Genomic DNA, 16,860 nt, shown 5'->3' on the forward strand with positions numbered 1-16,860 from the left:
AAATATTGTGATAAAACTCATAAAGTAGACCAATCTTATATCAAAGAAAAATGGTTTGGAAAAATCATTACCTTAGCTAGTTAAATATTTAATGAAGCATTATTCATTTTCTAATTATTCCACTCACTGAACCTTTTCTTTCTGTGATAAATTATTAATTTAAAAAATATAACTATGTATTTTTTTCTTTATTATTATTCATTTAGAATTGTAGATGAATAATTAAAAGTTACTTTTAATAATTTTTCTTTCTTAATGTCAATTATTCAATAATTAATTTATCTTCATTAACAATATAAAAACAAATTAATTTTTCAATTTAAAAGAAAACAATTGACAAAAAGCTGTCAGTTGAATTTGTTGAATATTAATCATGAGATATGTATTTTTCTAGAAAAATGTTATGAGTGAACAAGAAACAAATTTTTTGGATGAAAAAAGTTTTTTGGAAAAAAAAAAATTTTCGAAGAAAGAGCAACCTTCAAAGAAATTGACAAAACGAATGAATTTTCTCGTTGAATACCCGACCTATTTAAAAGCTATGTCGTCCTCATTACTACAGTTTTTTTGTATAATACAAACCTTCTTTTATAATATTTCACCCTGAGATGATGCGTCATTTTATGGACTGGTAGTCTGTCGAGCAAGTTTTGATCATTTTTATTTTGTCACTACAGTGCAATAACTGCGGAATCAGTAATGCTCGTGACTTGAAGGAATGTCTGGCCTTTTGGTAACTTGCCAGGGCTTCCCGCGAATACAAACTTCCACGATAGTATCATCGTGTGTACAATTATACTTGACTTCACTCAATTCAACAGACTACGAGAATTCTTTAGCCTCCCTCACTTATGCCTAAGTATTGCATCAGTTTTCTAGATCGTTTTCTTATCTGCAAAGAATTTTTATGAAAAATTCTGGAATTTTCTGTAGTCGAAATTATATGACAAAATAAAAAGAAAACGAATGATGATTAATTTTAGTGGGTGTAAAAAAATCGAATAAACATTGACCAATATTCTTTCCTCTTGTTCAGATGTTCGTTTAACTGTTGTGGTTAATAGACTATTTATAAGATCGAGGGTCGACGTTTAACCTTGTCCGTTGTAGAGGCAGAGGAATGAGAATTAGAATGTGAGATAGAGAAGTGTACGTATCAGAGTATGTTGCCTCGAAATGTTTCCTCACATTGCAATACCACCAATGTATGCAAGAGGACCGTTCCAATTGGGTCAGATCCATTCTCTATTACATAGAGAGCTTGACTCAGATAAATAACCGGACAAGAGAGAGTTTAACGTTTCATTTCCCGCCAGGTGCATGTAAGCGACTAGTTCAACTTGTAGTTTATTTTGCAACAAAACATTTTGTTGGATGAAGGGGAAGTATGTTAAAGAAACAACAAACGAGGAAAAGCCGTTTGTGTAAATTGAAATGTCGCTATCAGAAACACGAAAAGGATCTTTAAACATCAGAAAGATGAAGCGTTAAAGGTCAGAAAAGTATTGTAGAAATTATATAATGGAAGCTAAAAAAACTTTAAGTGTATGTAAGAAGACAAAAGCAATGTTGAAAGTGTCAGAATCTTACTAATTAATCCGAGTAAGTGGCACTTGTTGAAAAATTTGCATTCACCACAGGCTAAAAAGAGACTGTTATGACAATTGTTTCATCTCTCTGTCATCCTTTTGCGGGGAGAAGTTAAAAGGAAATCTGGTTATTTTACTTAGAAGTATATTTTCATACTTGTGAGTGTCAAACGTACTTCATTGTTTCCCTCTTTATTATCTCTACTACAATTTATTCACCATCATAAAACTTCAAGTGTATTACCATAAACAGAATTTTATAAATAACATTGATCGAATAAATTTACTACCTTTTGTACTACAAAACAAAAGATCGTGAAGCTTATAACAAGAACTCAAATTACCTTTCGTAAATAAGAACTTTTAAAATTGTTCTGATTGCACAAAGCAACTTAAAAAGGTTTTTCCTGAGCTTTCCTTCATCTTCTGACGACTTTTACCTACAACTTTTATCCCTTCCGATCCCCTGGAGGCTGTCTTTGACCGTTGGGGTTTATGAAGAAGCCTGTGTGAAAAAGCTACGAGAAGCTACTAACATCTTTAAGATAAACAAATCCATATATGAAGATCAGCTAATTCCTTCAGTAAAAATGACTTTAATTAAAACATGACATCAACTGAGAATACCGAAATAGTACAATCATCAATCACCAATAAACTTTTCGTTGATTCCATCATTCTTCAACTTCTAAGCTAGACATTAGCTCAGGATCTAAAAAATGAACAAAAAAATTATTCCCAGTGCTTTTGAATTTTATTCAACACCCTTGAGAATTTATCCATCACAGACCTTATTTCTGATAGTGATGAATAGAGTAAATGCTGGTGATGATGATGATGATGATGACCAAGTCCCTGACCTTTACAAGAAATTCATGGTCTTGATCATAAGATGCTGATGATGATGCTGGTGGTCATGTTGTCAGTCCTAGTGCTGGATATGTAATGTGGCAAGCGCTCGTGACGGGACCACGCCCTCGCAAAGAAGCGTCGCCGTCGCGGCCCTGCCAAGCAGGGTTGCTTCTACCGCGCGAGCTCGTCGCGTCGGCGGCGGCTGCCAGCCCACCCACCCAGCATCCTCAGCGGCTCGACGCCAACAACGACTCAGTAGCTACACCACGGGACTGCCAGTCTCCCACCGGTTCTGCGTAACATCGCAGCACGCACGAATATTTTTCCGCGTTCTCGGTGTGTCTTGTGCCTCGTTTTTTTTTCTCCCTGTTTACTCGTCCATTCACTTCTGTCAGACTACATTAATAACATTACGTGCTCTATGCATCCTACTTTAAAAATGTTCTGAATATTTTTCACATTTTTCATTATTATTATTAGTATAATTTTATTATTATTACAACTACTATAATTGTCGCAGTTATTATTATTTCTATTATTGTTGCTGTTTATTACAGTCGTGGTTATTTTGATGTCAATCGGTGTGTGTGTGAATGTGTGATTAATAAATAATAAAAATAGAGTGAAAGTGGGTACATAGTAATTAAGTGTTGTGCTGAGTAATAAACAATTTAGTGGTCAGTGTGATAAATTGAAGGTATGTTTTTTTGTTTATTAAAGTGTCAATTTAGATTGTTCTAGTAATTTAAGTGTTTTATTGTCACTGATGTTGTTGTTGTTGTTGTTTAGATTGCGATATGTGAATGTCGATAAATGATGTATTGATATGGATTTTGTTGTTATATTATCACACAAAGCCCGGTTAAAATGTTAACAGTGTGACACGTGTATAGATATTCGTGCATGCAACATCAAGAGTTTATCTTTAAATAATTGTTTGTCATTGGTGAGGGTAATAGGGATAAATAATGACATAGTTTGATTATGATTTTCTTAATACTTTTTTATGATGTTTATGTAAAAATTGTCTGATATTGTGATTTCATTAATCATTTATGACCTATATTTTTTTTCTTATTCATATGTAATATTTTTTTAAATAATATTATTTTATATTTTATTTGCAATGATCATCTGCATTGGAAATTTATGTTTACAGAGAAGAGAATGTTTGTTTGGACATTTTGACATATATCAGAATATCTGACGAATTTTCTGCGTCGTTACTTTTATATGTGATCAGTAGATTAGTCTAGACAAGGTCAGACAAGTGTCGTAAAAACATTTGTCAATAGCAATAAATTTTCAAAGATTATATACGACCTGCATAACCGATATAGTTATGTATGTTAGATGATACTGAAACGAGTCGCTGGAATCCTCTGAAGAATGAGAACTATCTTATTTCCCAGTAGATATGTAGGTGATATGGTCAGACCACTTTGCTGTTTCAGTTATTTATCAAAACACCGCTGGAAAGGCTTATCTACTCTTTTTCCACAAGATAACAAAAGTATCTATGCACGATAATAATGGCTAGTGCAATCTAAAAATCACTGAGACGATTTATAACTCTATTTTTTAAATTTTTATTTGAATTCTCAATTGGATAAAATCCTGTCAGTTGTTGAAATAAAAATTTTTTTTTTCTACCAATCATTTGTTTATTCATTCTTTTATTCCACCTAACCTAGCTGTTATTCTTTTTTTCGTCAATTGTATTTTGAAAATTAATGAAAAAAATTCATCAAAAGAATTATTTGTTTATCTAGATATTAGCTATGGGATTGGAATTTTTATTCACTCATCTAAAATACTTTCTGTTTCAATCATTGTTCAAATCCGATTTTTCTCTTTTGAAATAAATTTCATAAGATTATGTATATATATACTTTCAGTAAAATTAACTTTTATTAAACATTTTGAAACATAATTCCCTCTTTTCAGTATTAATTTTAGAAGTAGTATTATTATCACTAAAAAAATAAGGAATATTTTCAATAAATTCCACAATCAATTACTTTCTTCATATGTAAACAAGAAAGTCATTGACCTAATGACAAAAATAGTTTTAATAATGAACAAAAAAATTATTGCACTACTAGATTTTTGTTAATTATAAATATAAACAACTCAAAACAGTAAAAGATGATTTATGTAACAGCAATATGACCGTTAATCTACAAGTGAAATGTAACATAGTGTATTTTCGATAAAGGTACTACAGTAAAATTGACGTCATTTTCTGATGCATAACATCACTAATATACTATTGGTTCACCGCTTTAATTCAGACGCAATCAGCATAACTGAATTTAGAACGGAATTATTACACGAATGGTGGCAGTTATAGGTTTCGGGTGAAAAGATCGTTCCATTTGGATGCTGGCAATTTGATCATTCAAAAATTTCGAGTACAGATCCGGAACGAATATAGATATGAGATCAAAAAACACCAACATACCGGATCTTATGACGGTATGATCGATATGTGATACTATTAATACTCATTTTCACGCATAAGAGAAAAGAAACAATTATTTTGTCATTAAGTTATTAATAAGATTAAGTAAATATCTAGCATTAATTTTAGATTAAGTAAATACGTCGAGTGTGTTTCCTTTGCTCAATGTTTATTTCGTACGAATTTATTTTTTTTCCAAGTTCTTTGTTAACAAGTCTATTAATAACAACATACAAAAACTTGTAAAAATTATTTTCTTCTCAAATTTTTTGTAATAAAAATATAAATGAAAATTTTTAATTGTTTCTTTCTATGACTTTATATTTCCATGCTGAAATATTTTTATTAAAAATAATTTTCAATACATAGACTCATATTGAATAAGGTTTTTTCTTTATTTTATTAAATCTCTACTGTTTTAGAATAAAGCTAAATAAAAAGCAGAAAGATTTTTCAAGTTCTTATACTTATTCACCCTAGTTTTACCACAAATAATTTTTTATCTGGTAAATTGAAGCAAAGAGGATGAAAATTATCGCAAAAATTCTTCCGGTATCACGTTCAACCGAGTAAACAGGATCAAATTCCAAACTCCATCTTCACGAGAATTTCCTCTACTGTCTCTAGAAATATACTATCTCTTTTCTACTTTTCATTTGCCTTCTCTTCTATTTCCTATATCAACTTATCTAACAAACTAAATATTTCTAAAATTCTGAAAGTCATTGTCTTATATGTTGAAGGAAAATTCAGGATAAGGGTCTTGACCTACAAGTATAGGATAAGCCAACATTCGCAAAAGTTTGGCGGAATTTTTGGAAGCTGAGACAAAAAATTTAAGAGCACTTATGTCTTACAAGAATCTTGTTGGTCAAACCAAATATTTTAGTTTTGTCATCTCTACACTTGGAAAGTTGTTTCAAAATTGAAATAGTTGTAGTGATAAGTTTGAAAAAGTAAAAACAAAATTAGCATTGAATTTTTGATTTTGTGACTTTTTATGATAGAAAATGAGTTAGGTAAATAGAAAATAAAGTTTAAATAATAGTTTTAACTTGAAAATGGAAAATCAATTGTTGTCGTGAAGTTTGTTTTTGTGATGAGAGATTCTTCAAGTCTATAGTTCTGATAGATAAGCCGCTAGATATAATCAAAAAGGAATCAGATACTCGTTGATTAAATTCACTACTCGTTCTGACTTAAATCCTTTGCTATCTTTTTTCATTTTCTACTTCCCTGAGATTTTACGATGAAGGAACAAAAAGAATTCTCACATTTCTTTCGTCTTTGGCAAGGGAGAAAAAAAAATACTAGATCACTAATAGAATAAAATTATTCCAAATTGCTTATCTAAATGTGTACCTTTCTTGCATATCATTATCAATGAGTGACTTGTTTTTTTTTTCTTAATTTTTACTTTAAGAGATATGCGAAATGCTCAGCACGATTTGTGAGCGATAAAAAGAATTGAAGCTGGCTATTGCTTAAAGAGGAAAATAAAAAATGTTATTACTCGATGATGCCAGTTGGCTCATAAGATGCTTTTTATTGTCACTTTTCTGGGTTCATCTGATCTATTCAAATGTAACAATATTTTTTCCATTCTTATGTTTTTATTATTGTCTTACTTTTTTCTAGAAAAATGTCTTCTTTACGTACCCAATCAAGTGCAGGAGCGGTGGTGGGTTTTAGTAGTGTTAGTTCAGACCGAACAGGCGCCGCATCGACTGGTGGTGGTTCTCACTCCCACTCACACTCTCATAGAAAGCATCATCATCACCACAGAAGTAGAAGTGCACCAAGAACTCCTGAGAAACCACCCCGAAAACGTCATCTTAACACTGGAACAAGTCTTGCCTCAATACCAAGTCAGATCAAATTGTCAATGCTCAACAGTGGTCTAATTTCATATGGTAAGTTTCTCTATCTAACTCTATTAAAAACCTCTTTAATTTACTGTCAATGAATAAATCACTTTTTTATTGTTTTTTATTGTAATTTGAATATAGCAGAGGGAATTTACAGTTTCTGAGTAAAATAGACAAATATTGGTGAATAACCCCAATGATAAATGGCAAGAGTATTTTTTTTTATTGATAGTAAAACAGCCGGAAAAAAATTTAAATTTTTTTTAAAGCTCACAAAAAAATACATTTGATTATAATCAATGGATTAAATTTATTCAGAGCTTTTTACAAAATATCTTTGGAATGTCAATATTGTTTTCAAATAAAAAAAACACTGATATTTAGGAGGGAAAAAGTTTGAATTATGTATGGAAACATTTTTTCAATATTCATTCATTTGTTAGAAATGAATTTGAAAAAACCAAAGACAAAGTTTTGTTTTTTTTTCTTGATGATAAATAAACTTTGTTCATAAAGAGAATCTTAGTTGGAATTATTTATTGTTATTAAATTTTTGTTCAGAGAGTTTATTATTGATGAGTCTTTATGGTATTGTTTGGAATTCACTGAAGTGTATAAAGAAATAACGAATATGAATTTCCTTTTAATTATTTTGGTTATTTGAATACATCGTTTTTTCAGTGTAGTGAGGTTAATCGAATTTTTCTCGACTCGTTAGAATATTCTTTTTGCATTATTTTAATACATATTCAAGATAAAACGGTGGCAAAAGAAAACAAAAGGGGGTGGTAGGATATAGCGTACAAGAGAGATTTGAATGTTAAATTTCGTCGCCATTAGCAAGTCAATATATAGGCATAAATAATTCTAACATCGCACATTTTTCATCTTTCATCCTTGCTTTCTAATAATTCGCAGACCTTTAAAGCATTCTTCGATGATATACATAAAATTTCGGGTTATTTACACACATTTTCTTTACATGTACATGTAATGTTACATGTCATTTGTTTGGAATTAAATATTAATTCTTTGAATCATTTGTATCTGTGAAAAAAAATAAGGAAAAAAAATTCTCTTGTAAAAAAGATGGCCTAGTTTTGAATATGCAAAAGTTAATTTAAAATCATTTTTTATTCTTGGCTTTTTTTTTCTTCATAAATTTATTTATTTTTGGATTGAAAAATGTAAAGTAGAAAATTTTCTATGTAGAAATTGGGTTAAAGAATTTTTTTACATCCATTTTATATTCTATTTAAGTAAACCATTTGGTTCGAATTTTAGTTTTACAATTTTTTTTATATTCCATTTAAATAAAAATATAGACACTAATCTTTGCCCTGAATAATTTGAATTAATTAATTATCAGGTTCAGTAATGTATTGAAAAAAGTTTTGTAAATACTCAAAAAAGAAAAAACTTAAATGGCATTTTTATATAATTTTATAGTATTCAGAAATAAAATTTTCTATCGAAAAATGGGCATAACATGTGAAAAGAATACGTGAGTTGAAAATACTATCTTTTGAAGCTCAAAAAAAAAAAAAACAATTTTTCCAATCGAAAAAATATCTCTTTAGAATTTGGTTTTCTTTGCAAACTTGGAAGTATTTTAAAAATAAATAAAAAATCATCAATCTCTGATAAAAATATTTTTTTTATCAAGACTTTTGTGCTCAACCCGAAAAAAGAGAAAAACTTCTACCCATAAATCTAAATAGCTCCCGAAAAAACATTTTTATATTTGATAGTAAATCATCTATCAACTTTATCGATCGTTCTTACATTTTAGAGATAAAATCTCTTTATTAGTCATCATTAGCTTATTATCTAGCGGAAGAAGCTTCTTTCAAACAATTTCATGGTCTTTATGTAAACTTAAACTCGAGTTAATTGAAAGGACATCTATTTATAGAGCATCTCTTGATTAAGACTGATAATAAATTTTAGACAGTCCAGTTGAAGATTCTCCATTGAAGGTTGGTATCAATATAATACAATACACTCAGCTATGATGAAGGTGTGTTTTATATCATCCGTTTCTATTAGCTCTCATAAATAATAGCAAGTTTACGAGTAGAACGTGGGGTAAAAAAAGCAATTAAACCAACAGAAACATTTAAAACGTGCGAGAGATTAAAGGGAGTAGTCAACAACTGATGTATCTCGTATTCAGTTGTAATTTTACATTCTAACAACATCTGTAACATTCATTCCCGTCTAAATTGCTACGTAAGACGTGATGACAAGAGTTGAATAATAAAACAATGAAAGTGTAATAATATTTAGAAAGTATATGGAACGTGAAAATTAATTTTTCTAAGCCCTTCAGACTTTTTATTTATATCTTAAACATTCAAAGTTTTCTGATGTTTGAATTAGTTGAATCACCTTCATCCTCTTTCTCTCTTATTCTCGCTATTCCTAAGCTGATCTTGACACAAATTTTCATGCGCCACTGACCGACTATTATTTACTCGTCTTTTGCTCTCATGTAAATTTATTGTATGGCTTATAATTGAATTATTCTTGTCTCCTTTTTTTTCTTTCTTTAAAAAAATTGAATGAAACCTGACAAATTGAATGATATATTTTTTGAGTAGTGTATGAAAAAAAAAATTACAGCTGTCGAATTTTCTTCCAGTGGTTTGAAGTGAGAGATGATTTTTCCAATGTGCCTCGAACGTATACTTTCATCGAATGGGAACACATTCACTTTATATACAAAGCGAAAACTAGACGACAGGATCTTGTTAACAAACCTATTCGCAAATAACATGCATATATGTACACAGATCTACATCAGTCAGTGAAGGGTTTGGAAAAGTCTCCATAGCAACAGGAAATATTCAAAAAAACACTGTCTTTGAACAATATTCTTTTGATCTTAAAACTGAAACAAAGAAACAAATCTTTTTTTTTCATTTTTTAAGTATGTTGAAATTATTTTTTCCTCATAATTTACTTTAATTCTCTCGCTGTTTATATAACAATTATAATAATACTAAAAAAGTTTCATTTAATTGACATAAATTACATTTTTTAGATGGAAATTTTTGCTGTTTTACCTAAAACAAATAATTTTTGTTTAATTTAGAATATATTTCTCATTATATTGCAAATAGTTTCAAATTTAACTAAGGATTTAATTTAAGAGAATGAACAGATTTGTTTGGAGTTTGTTTTGGTAAAATATTCTAGTAATGTTATTGAAAAATATGTAGTAAAGATTCTTAGTTTTTCGGATCAAAAAAAGTTGAATCTTTTTCTGTGTTCATGTTTTACTACCCAATAACTTTTTAAAATAAGTACACGAAAGAATCTCTAGAAAATGTCGAAAATTGTTGGAGTTATAAAGGTTTATAGTCAAGCTGTCGGTTTACAGTCAAGTCCTACTTCAAAGTCCTACGTTTTTGGAACGAATGGTCATGATATCTTCAAAACTACTGCACCGATTTTATTCAGGCAACATTCATTCTATTCATAATCGCTATCCACGTTATTCAAAGGTAATAAAGTTGGTGTATAAAAATTTTAGGGCCTTCTATAGCCTTTTTTATGATAGAAGATATAAGTGAATGGATAATTATAAGAAAAGAAAAAAATTTTGATGGCGAAAAAATTAATTTTGTTTTGAAAAGTTAAGAAAATACTACGACAAAATGTCATAAAAAATATTAATTCACCATGATTTCATGATAATATAGGGAAATTTTTATCCGAGATTGCTGGGAGTATAACTTTGATTACATCAAATGAACTACAAAAATTTTTATGAAACAATAAATATTTTAATGTGTAAAAAATTCTTAATAAAGTTGGTTTATATGCTTTTGTATTTTTTGTTCAGGAATATTTTTAAACAATAATAATTATCGAATAATGAAGTAATTAGTGCGTATTAAAGTGAATGGGATTAATTAATTAAAAACCACATTGAAGCAGCTTTCATCAAATGCAATTCGTCTCTCCGTTTACCTGGATATGAATTGTATCAGGGTTGCTTATCTGTTATCTAGAAGCTATATAGGCTGACTTGTGTTTGCAATGACAAAGCATTCGTGTAAACGTCCATTAGCATAACCCAAGTGAGCCTGACTATTCGGTAATTGACCGGAGTTGGCACTGCGACAAGTGCGAAGTTTGCCTCCTGTGATTTCCTGTCCTTTCAACTTTCAATTTCTAGTAGCTCAACAAACAACTTATTTATTGTATCGCTATAATTTCTTTTTAAAGCCATTAAAAAAAAATAAATACTTCATAAAGACAGATAAATATATAATAAGAATAATGGGCTATAAAGAGCATGTATAGCTTAATTAATTAATTTTTATTATTGCTGAGAAAAAAATTAAACAACAATAATATATACATTATAGTAAAGCCTTCGTTTAGCTTAGTAATGATTTATTGCATTTGGAATGTAGCCAGAAATTTTTAAAAATATTTTTAATTATTTTTAACGAATGGAATTTTGAAAAAGTACTCAATGAAAAGTCCAATTATCTGATGTGTTAATTATCATTACGAAGTTTCCTTTTCCCGTGAAATCAACTCACAGCGAGTAAGCGAAAACGAAAAGATAGCAAGAGGTATGATAGCAAAATCTTCAGAAGAATAACGAGCTTTTCTTCACGGTGAGAGTAGTTTTTACATTTGATTTGAACACACGTGAGTATAAAACTTAACGAGTTTTCCACTAGTAATCTGTTGCAATTTCTGTACAAATACCTTCAATAAATCTAGCCTCCACTAAATAAAATAAATTCGTCAAGTAGAAATCTCTTAAATTAAATTGACTCTTTAATCATTTTCATTAAACATATAACATTATATATAAAATTCATGCATTTAGATTCAAAAATTTTTTTTACTAATTTGTATACATTAATTAATTTTTATAGAAAATATTTATTAATACGAAAATATTTTATTATTTTATATTTTATTTTTTATTGCAGTTTTATTTTATTGAAAATCGAATAATTTTGGATATACATCCCAATTATTTATGATAATAATAATAGTAAAGCATAATAATAATAATAATTGCATCAATACAATTAATAATAATATTTATCAAACGATGAAATAATTATGTATTCATAAATACTAAATAAACCCTACATGATAAAATTTCAATTCCACTCAACATGGAATTATTTAAATTGACTTGGTACACTAAATACGAAGAAGCATAGTATTTTTTGATCGACAGGATAATATTGATAATTTACCTGAACCTTTAACGTATTTATCATGTCACTCTTGATAACGTGAGCAAGACAGATTATATATATATATATAGATATAAAGGCTCGGTGATGGCGGTCTTATTCGATTATGCAAAATCGATGGGATTCACACTAGAGACGTCCACAAAAATAACTCAATTGTCTGACCGCCAAGGACCATATTTCCTGTCGACGATTTTCTGTATTCCAATCATATCTCTTTCGTTTCTAGAACAGCTTTTATTCTCTTTGTATGTTGAATAAATATTTATTATATTATATTCACAACATAAACAGTTTAGTTCTCATTCAAAGCCAATCGACTTAATATATTTACATAAGAGTTATTGGCAAATTTTAAATAATTCTGTGGACATGTTAATTGTTTAATGAATTTCGTCATAATCAATGAACTTTTTCTGGAATAAAAAGACAACGGATATTGATCGCTCTCTACACCTTGCTGCTTAAAGGATGAATTTTCCCTTTACTTCATGGATTCCGACCACACCCTATATGTCCTAGGTCACATAATTGAGATGAAACCACATGAATCTCTATACTGAATGCTCTGGTTACCCCTACGCCATTCTCGCCAACTCCATATTCGTCTGATTTTTAGATAAAATCACTGCAGTGGAGAATATTCATTCTTAAAAGTTGCTGATAAATGCTTTTTCAAGCAAACCATTCAATTTATTCAACATTAGATTTTCTTTTAGAGATAAACTATTATTTTTCTAAAATTATTTTCATGTAAATGCTTCAGTAATTAGTCTAATCGCTCAGAATAAATTTTTTATAATAAAATGATAATAATTAATAGATAATTTCAATATTTAGAATAAAATTTTTTATTAAAGTAAATAGAGTACTTATTAGCTATTTTATTATTTCAACTTAAAATGAAAAATATTTGTTTTTATTATTTAAAAGAATGAAATTTTTAAGAAATATAATAAATTGGGCAATAAAATGCTGTCAATGAAATACTGCCTTATTGTGATTGTCAGATATCTTCTTTCATTGTCACAAGTAAAGAAAGACAATTAATAATATACTTGTCTACCAGTTGCTTACAAATGAAAGACAAATGAGCATAATTCTCAGGTTTCCACGTCTTCCTTTACTCTCTATAGATTCTACCTATTAATTAAAGGAGACAAAAGGGGTGATCTAGAAACAGCTGTTGATCACATCCAGTTATATTTAATATAATCTAGGATGCGAGAAGATAGTAGGCTCGAGTTCTCTTAAGTTCAATTTTCAATAGAAGAAAAATCTTCTTGATTCCGAGATCTTAAAGAAATCCATGTTGTATCACTCAAAGTTGAAAACTTGTTCTTTTCTAAGACTACTTCTAAACTTCATATGCAGTTTATTGCATTTCTTTCTCTATTTCTTATATATCCTAGCAATATCCAATACTATTTTTGACCTTATTGACCTTTTGATTGAACACTTGACTTGAATAAAACTTGATCCACTAGTGAAGTGTGTTAAAAAAATGTCGCGTCAGGTTATTTATTATAGTACTAATTCACTTTTTTCATCATATGTTGACATTAAAAGAGTAGTGTTTGAATTGTGTGAAAAAAATCAAAAGAAGTCGTTGCAATGAAATTTATCACTGATAAAAGCTCCTAATAATCAACCCTTTGATTGCAAGGTGGAATTAAATTGGAACATGTGCACGTATCGAGTAGCAGGATAATTTAATTCTACTGCATATAGTAAATTTTAATTCTATCTGATCATCTTCACAGCTCGGTAGCTTTCAAAAGTAATCATTTAAATAAAAAATAAAATATTCGTCTATATGTAAAATGAACCTTCAGATTGATTAAATAAATAATAAATGAGTTTTCATTTATTGATTACACATTAATTGATAAAAAAGAAGGTTTATCTAGATGTATAAGTTTTTTATAAAGTTAAAAGAACAACATAATTTGTCAATAACTATTACAAAACTGAAATCCTGAGGGCCTGGTAATCCGATTTGCCAGTTCCATTAAAACTTACTGTTCGACGTGAGGTTACAGGAGAAGTGGAGTGAAAGGATAATAGCTAGTTGAATTAAAACACCCAACTAATCAATAAAAAATGTCTCAACAGATACGGATATCCTAACAAGTAATTAAGACGTTTTTTTGTTCATCGATGGCTCGTTTGGAACGAGGGTTAATATAATTTATTAAATTGTAATTGGGTGTAGTTTTTTACTGAGTTATTATTTTATGAATAAAAAATATTCGGACGATAGGGGAATTCATTTAAGAAACTCATGAATTATCATAAAATCGCGTGGAATACTTTATTTCATTAAATCATCAGTTCTTACAGATGTTTAAGGAACATTTATTTTTTCTTTTAAATGATATGTATTTCTTTCATTATGATGTTTAATTCAATCTAGTTTTTTTTTTAATTGAAAAATGTCAATGAATTTAATTGAAGAATATATTGAGAAGATTTATAGTTTTGATAATTTGATGTTGAAACAAAAAATTATGGTTCCACGTTAGGAGAAATTTATTTTAGAAGCTTGTAAGTTATTAAAACCATCACAAATTCACTCAATAAAATACTCCCTTTAATTAAGCTGGATATATCTAACTTGCTAAAAAAAAAAAGAGGAAAAACCCCACGTCATAACACTAACAATAAATAAAACATGTCTGACATTCTCAAAGATTTAATTGAATTTAATAAAAAATTGAATATACACTTGGATTTAACAAATACGTTATTTACAAAAACGCTTTGAGTGAAAACTAATTAAATTATTTAATAGTAAAATAAAGCGTGAACTTAAATGAGTTGATTGGAATATCTCTTTGATGTTTTTTTCTCATAGAAATTTATATATATATATTTATCATCAAGTAGAATTGATATATGCAGTTTATTTATTAATATAATACAAAAATTTCAAACACCTTATGTGCATGTTAATATATTATTTAATAGTACAAATAATTATACAAAAAAATGGAATTCAAATAAAGATTTATTCTTTTGTGAATTCCAATCAAAATGATTTATTTTATGGATTTTAATTCTTTATTATAAACAAGATAATTTCATCGTGCTGATTCAATGATTATTTACTTATTTACTAGCTACAGTTACTGCTCATTTACTTTGTTTATTTATTTTGCATAAAATATTTAGAACACATTTGTAGCTCATCAATATTTCAATTAAACCACTGAATATGTAATAATAAGTTAAACATAATTATTATAACTTCCAACTCCAAACTGCATGCGAAGTAATTTGATGATAATAGATCCTAAGAAGAACTAGTCTATTGTGTTGACAATATCGAACGCTTCTCCCACGTTACTATGATACTTTATCAAATATAATCAATATCAAGAGACAAAGCTAATGGATTGATGACAACTATTACCCTCGATACGTAATCATAACTTTATCAATTTAGCTGCCTGTTTTTTTTTAGATGCAAATTTTAATTAATGTATAGAAACAGATTGTGATGTTGTAATAAATTATATCTCCAACTGAAATAAAATGACAAGTCATGATGGAGATTGGACTCTGAAGGTCTACACTAGAAACTTCTCCTTGAAACTGTTAATAACTCGATAGAATAGTGATTATAGAACAATTAGTGATCATGAAGTTGGCCTAGAATTCTTTAAGTAATTAAAGTAAAAATAAAAGCAAGTACTATCTAAGTAATATCTTTCAGATCTGATCGTATGTCAAAAGGTGTTAAACCTCTAGAAGTCATGTGTTGGAGATATAATCGAGCATGAGACTTCTAGAGGTATTATCTATCTGCTGAAAACCTTGATATACTTGGAAGTTATGACTTCTAGAAGAGACATTTCACTTTTTTTATTCTAATCTAGTTAAATGTTTTTCGAAGTATATGAAAATATTAATCTTAATCTAATCGAAATCTAGACTGTTATAAGAACAAACTTCTGAAGATATTTCTGTTTTAATGGACTTCAATGATAATCAAGTTTTTCATTTATTATGTAAAATATGTATAAAACAAAAATCAGTTAATATAAAATTTAGTTAATAAAAAAAATAAAAATCGATTTCATTCCAATTTCATATGTATCTTTGTTAGGAATATTGAAGATTTTCGTGGTAAAACTTGAGGCTGAAGCAAGAAAAAAGTATTGCACTATTGATCCTTTGAAAAGCGGAACAGAAAAAGGTACCTCATGTAGTTGAAGCGTTAGAAAATAAGACAAGGATGGATAAAATGTGAAAGTGCTAGTATATATGATGCAGGAAAGTTGATGTTATCAATAAAGAAGTGAATGTCAAAAGTAATAAAAAAAAAGAAACGTTTTATACAGAAAAATAAAAAATGTTGTTTATCATCATTGAAAATAATATGACTGCAATTTACTTATGAAATAATAACAGTTAGATAAATAAAGATAGTCAATCTCACAATAGCTTTCAATCTAATAAGCAGCTATATTTAGTTATTTATTCAATATTCATCAATATATTCATCGTGATCTTTCTTTCCTTTTTTTTTGATGCTTTATATAAATTCAGAATATTGATGATCTCATTACAAAAATTTGCTGATTTAAAATTTCATTAGGAAATATAGATAAAAAAGTTACTTTTACTATTTCCATCTTCACCTATTTACTTTTTAATCGTGTAATGAACTTATTTTATTTACATGTAAAAATCTGTTTTTTTAAAGTTAATATTGCTGGTATAATCCTTGATTTACTTTCTGATGTTGGTTTACTATCATTTTGAATTGATTAATATTAAAATCATATGCATAATCTCTATATCACATCAATTACAACACTCCCATCACCAGCAAAACCATTGTT

The 16,860-nt window shown here is 28.5% G+C and overlaps 1 protein-coding gene across 1 annotated transcript; it reads left to right on the top strand.

Moving 5' to 3' along the window:
- The first annotated feature begins 2,541 nt into the window (after positions 1 to 2,541).
- LOC118071745 (myotubularin-related protein DDB_G0290005-like) lies at positions 2,542 to 16,305 on the top strand. Its single transcript, XM_035091091.1, has 3 exons — positions 2,542 to 3,138; positions 6,544 to 6,818; positions 16,122 to 16,305. The coding sequence occupies exons 2-3, from the start codon at positions 6,548 to 6,550 to the stop codon at positions 16,226 to 16,228; spliced, it is 378 nt and encodes a 125-aa protein (XP_034946982.1). The 5' UTR covers positions 2,542 to 3,138; positions 6,544 to 6,547; the 3' UTR covers positions 16,229 to 16,305.
- The last annotated feature ends 555 nt before the right edge of the window (positions 16,306 to 16,860 follow it).

The sequence above is a fragment of the Chelonus insularis genome, unplaced genomic scaffold, assembly GCF_013357705.1.
Source record: "Chelonus insularis isolate UGA/USDA-ARS -01 unplaced genomic scaffold, ASM1335770v1 contig_88_pilon, whole genome shotgun sequence".
Lineage (NCBI taxonomy): Eukaryota > Metazoa > Arthropoda > Insecta > Hymenoptera > Braconidae > Chelonus > Chelonus insularis.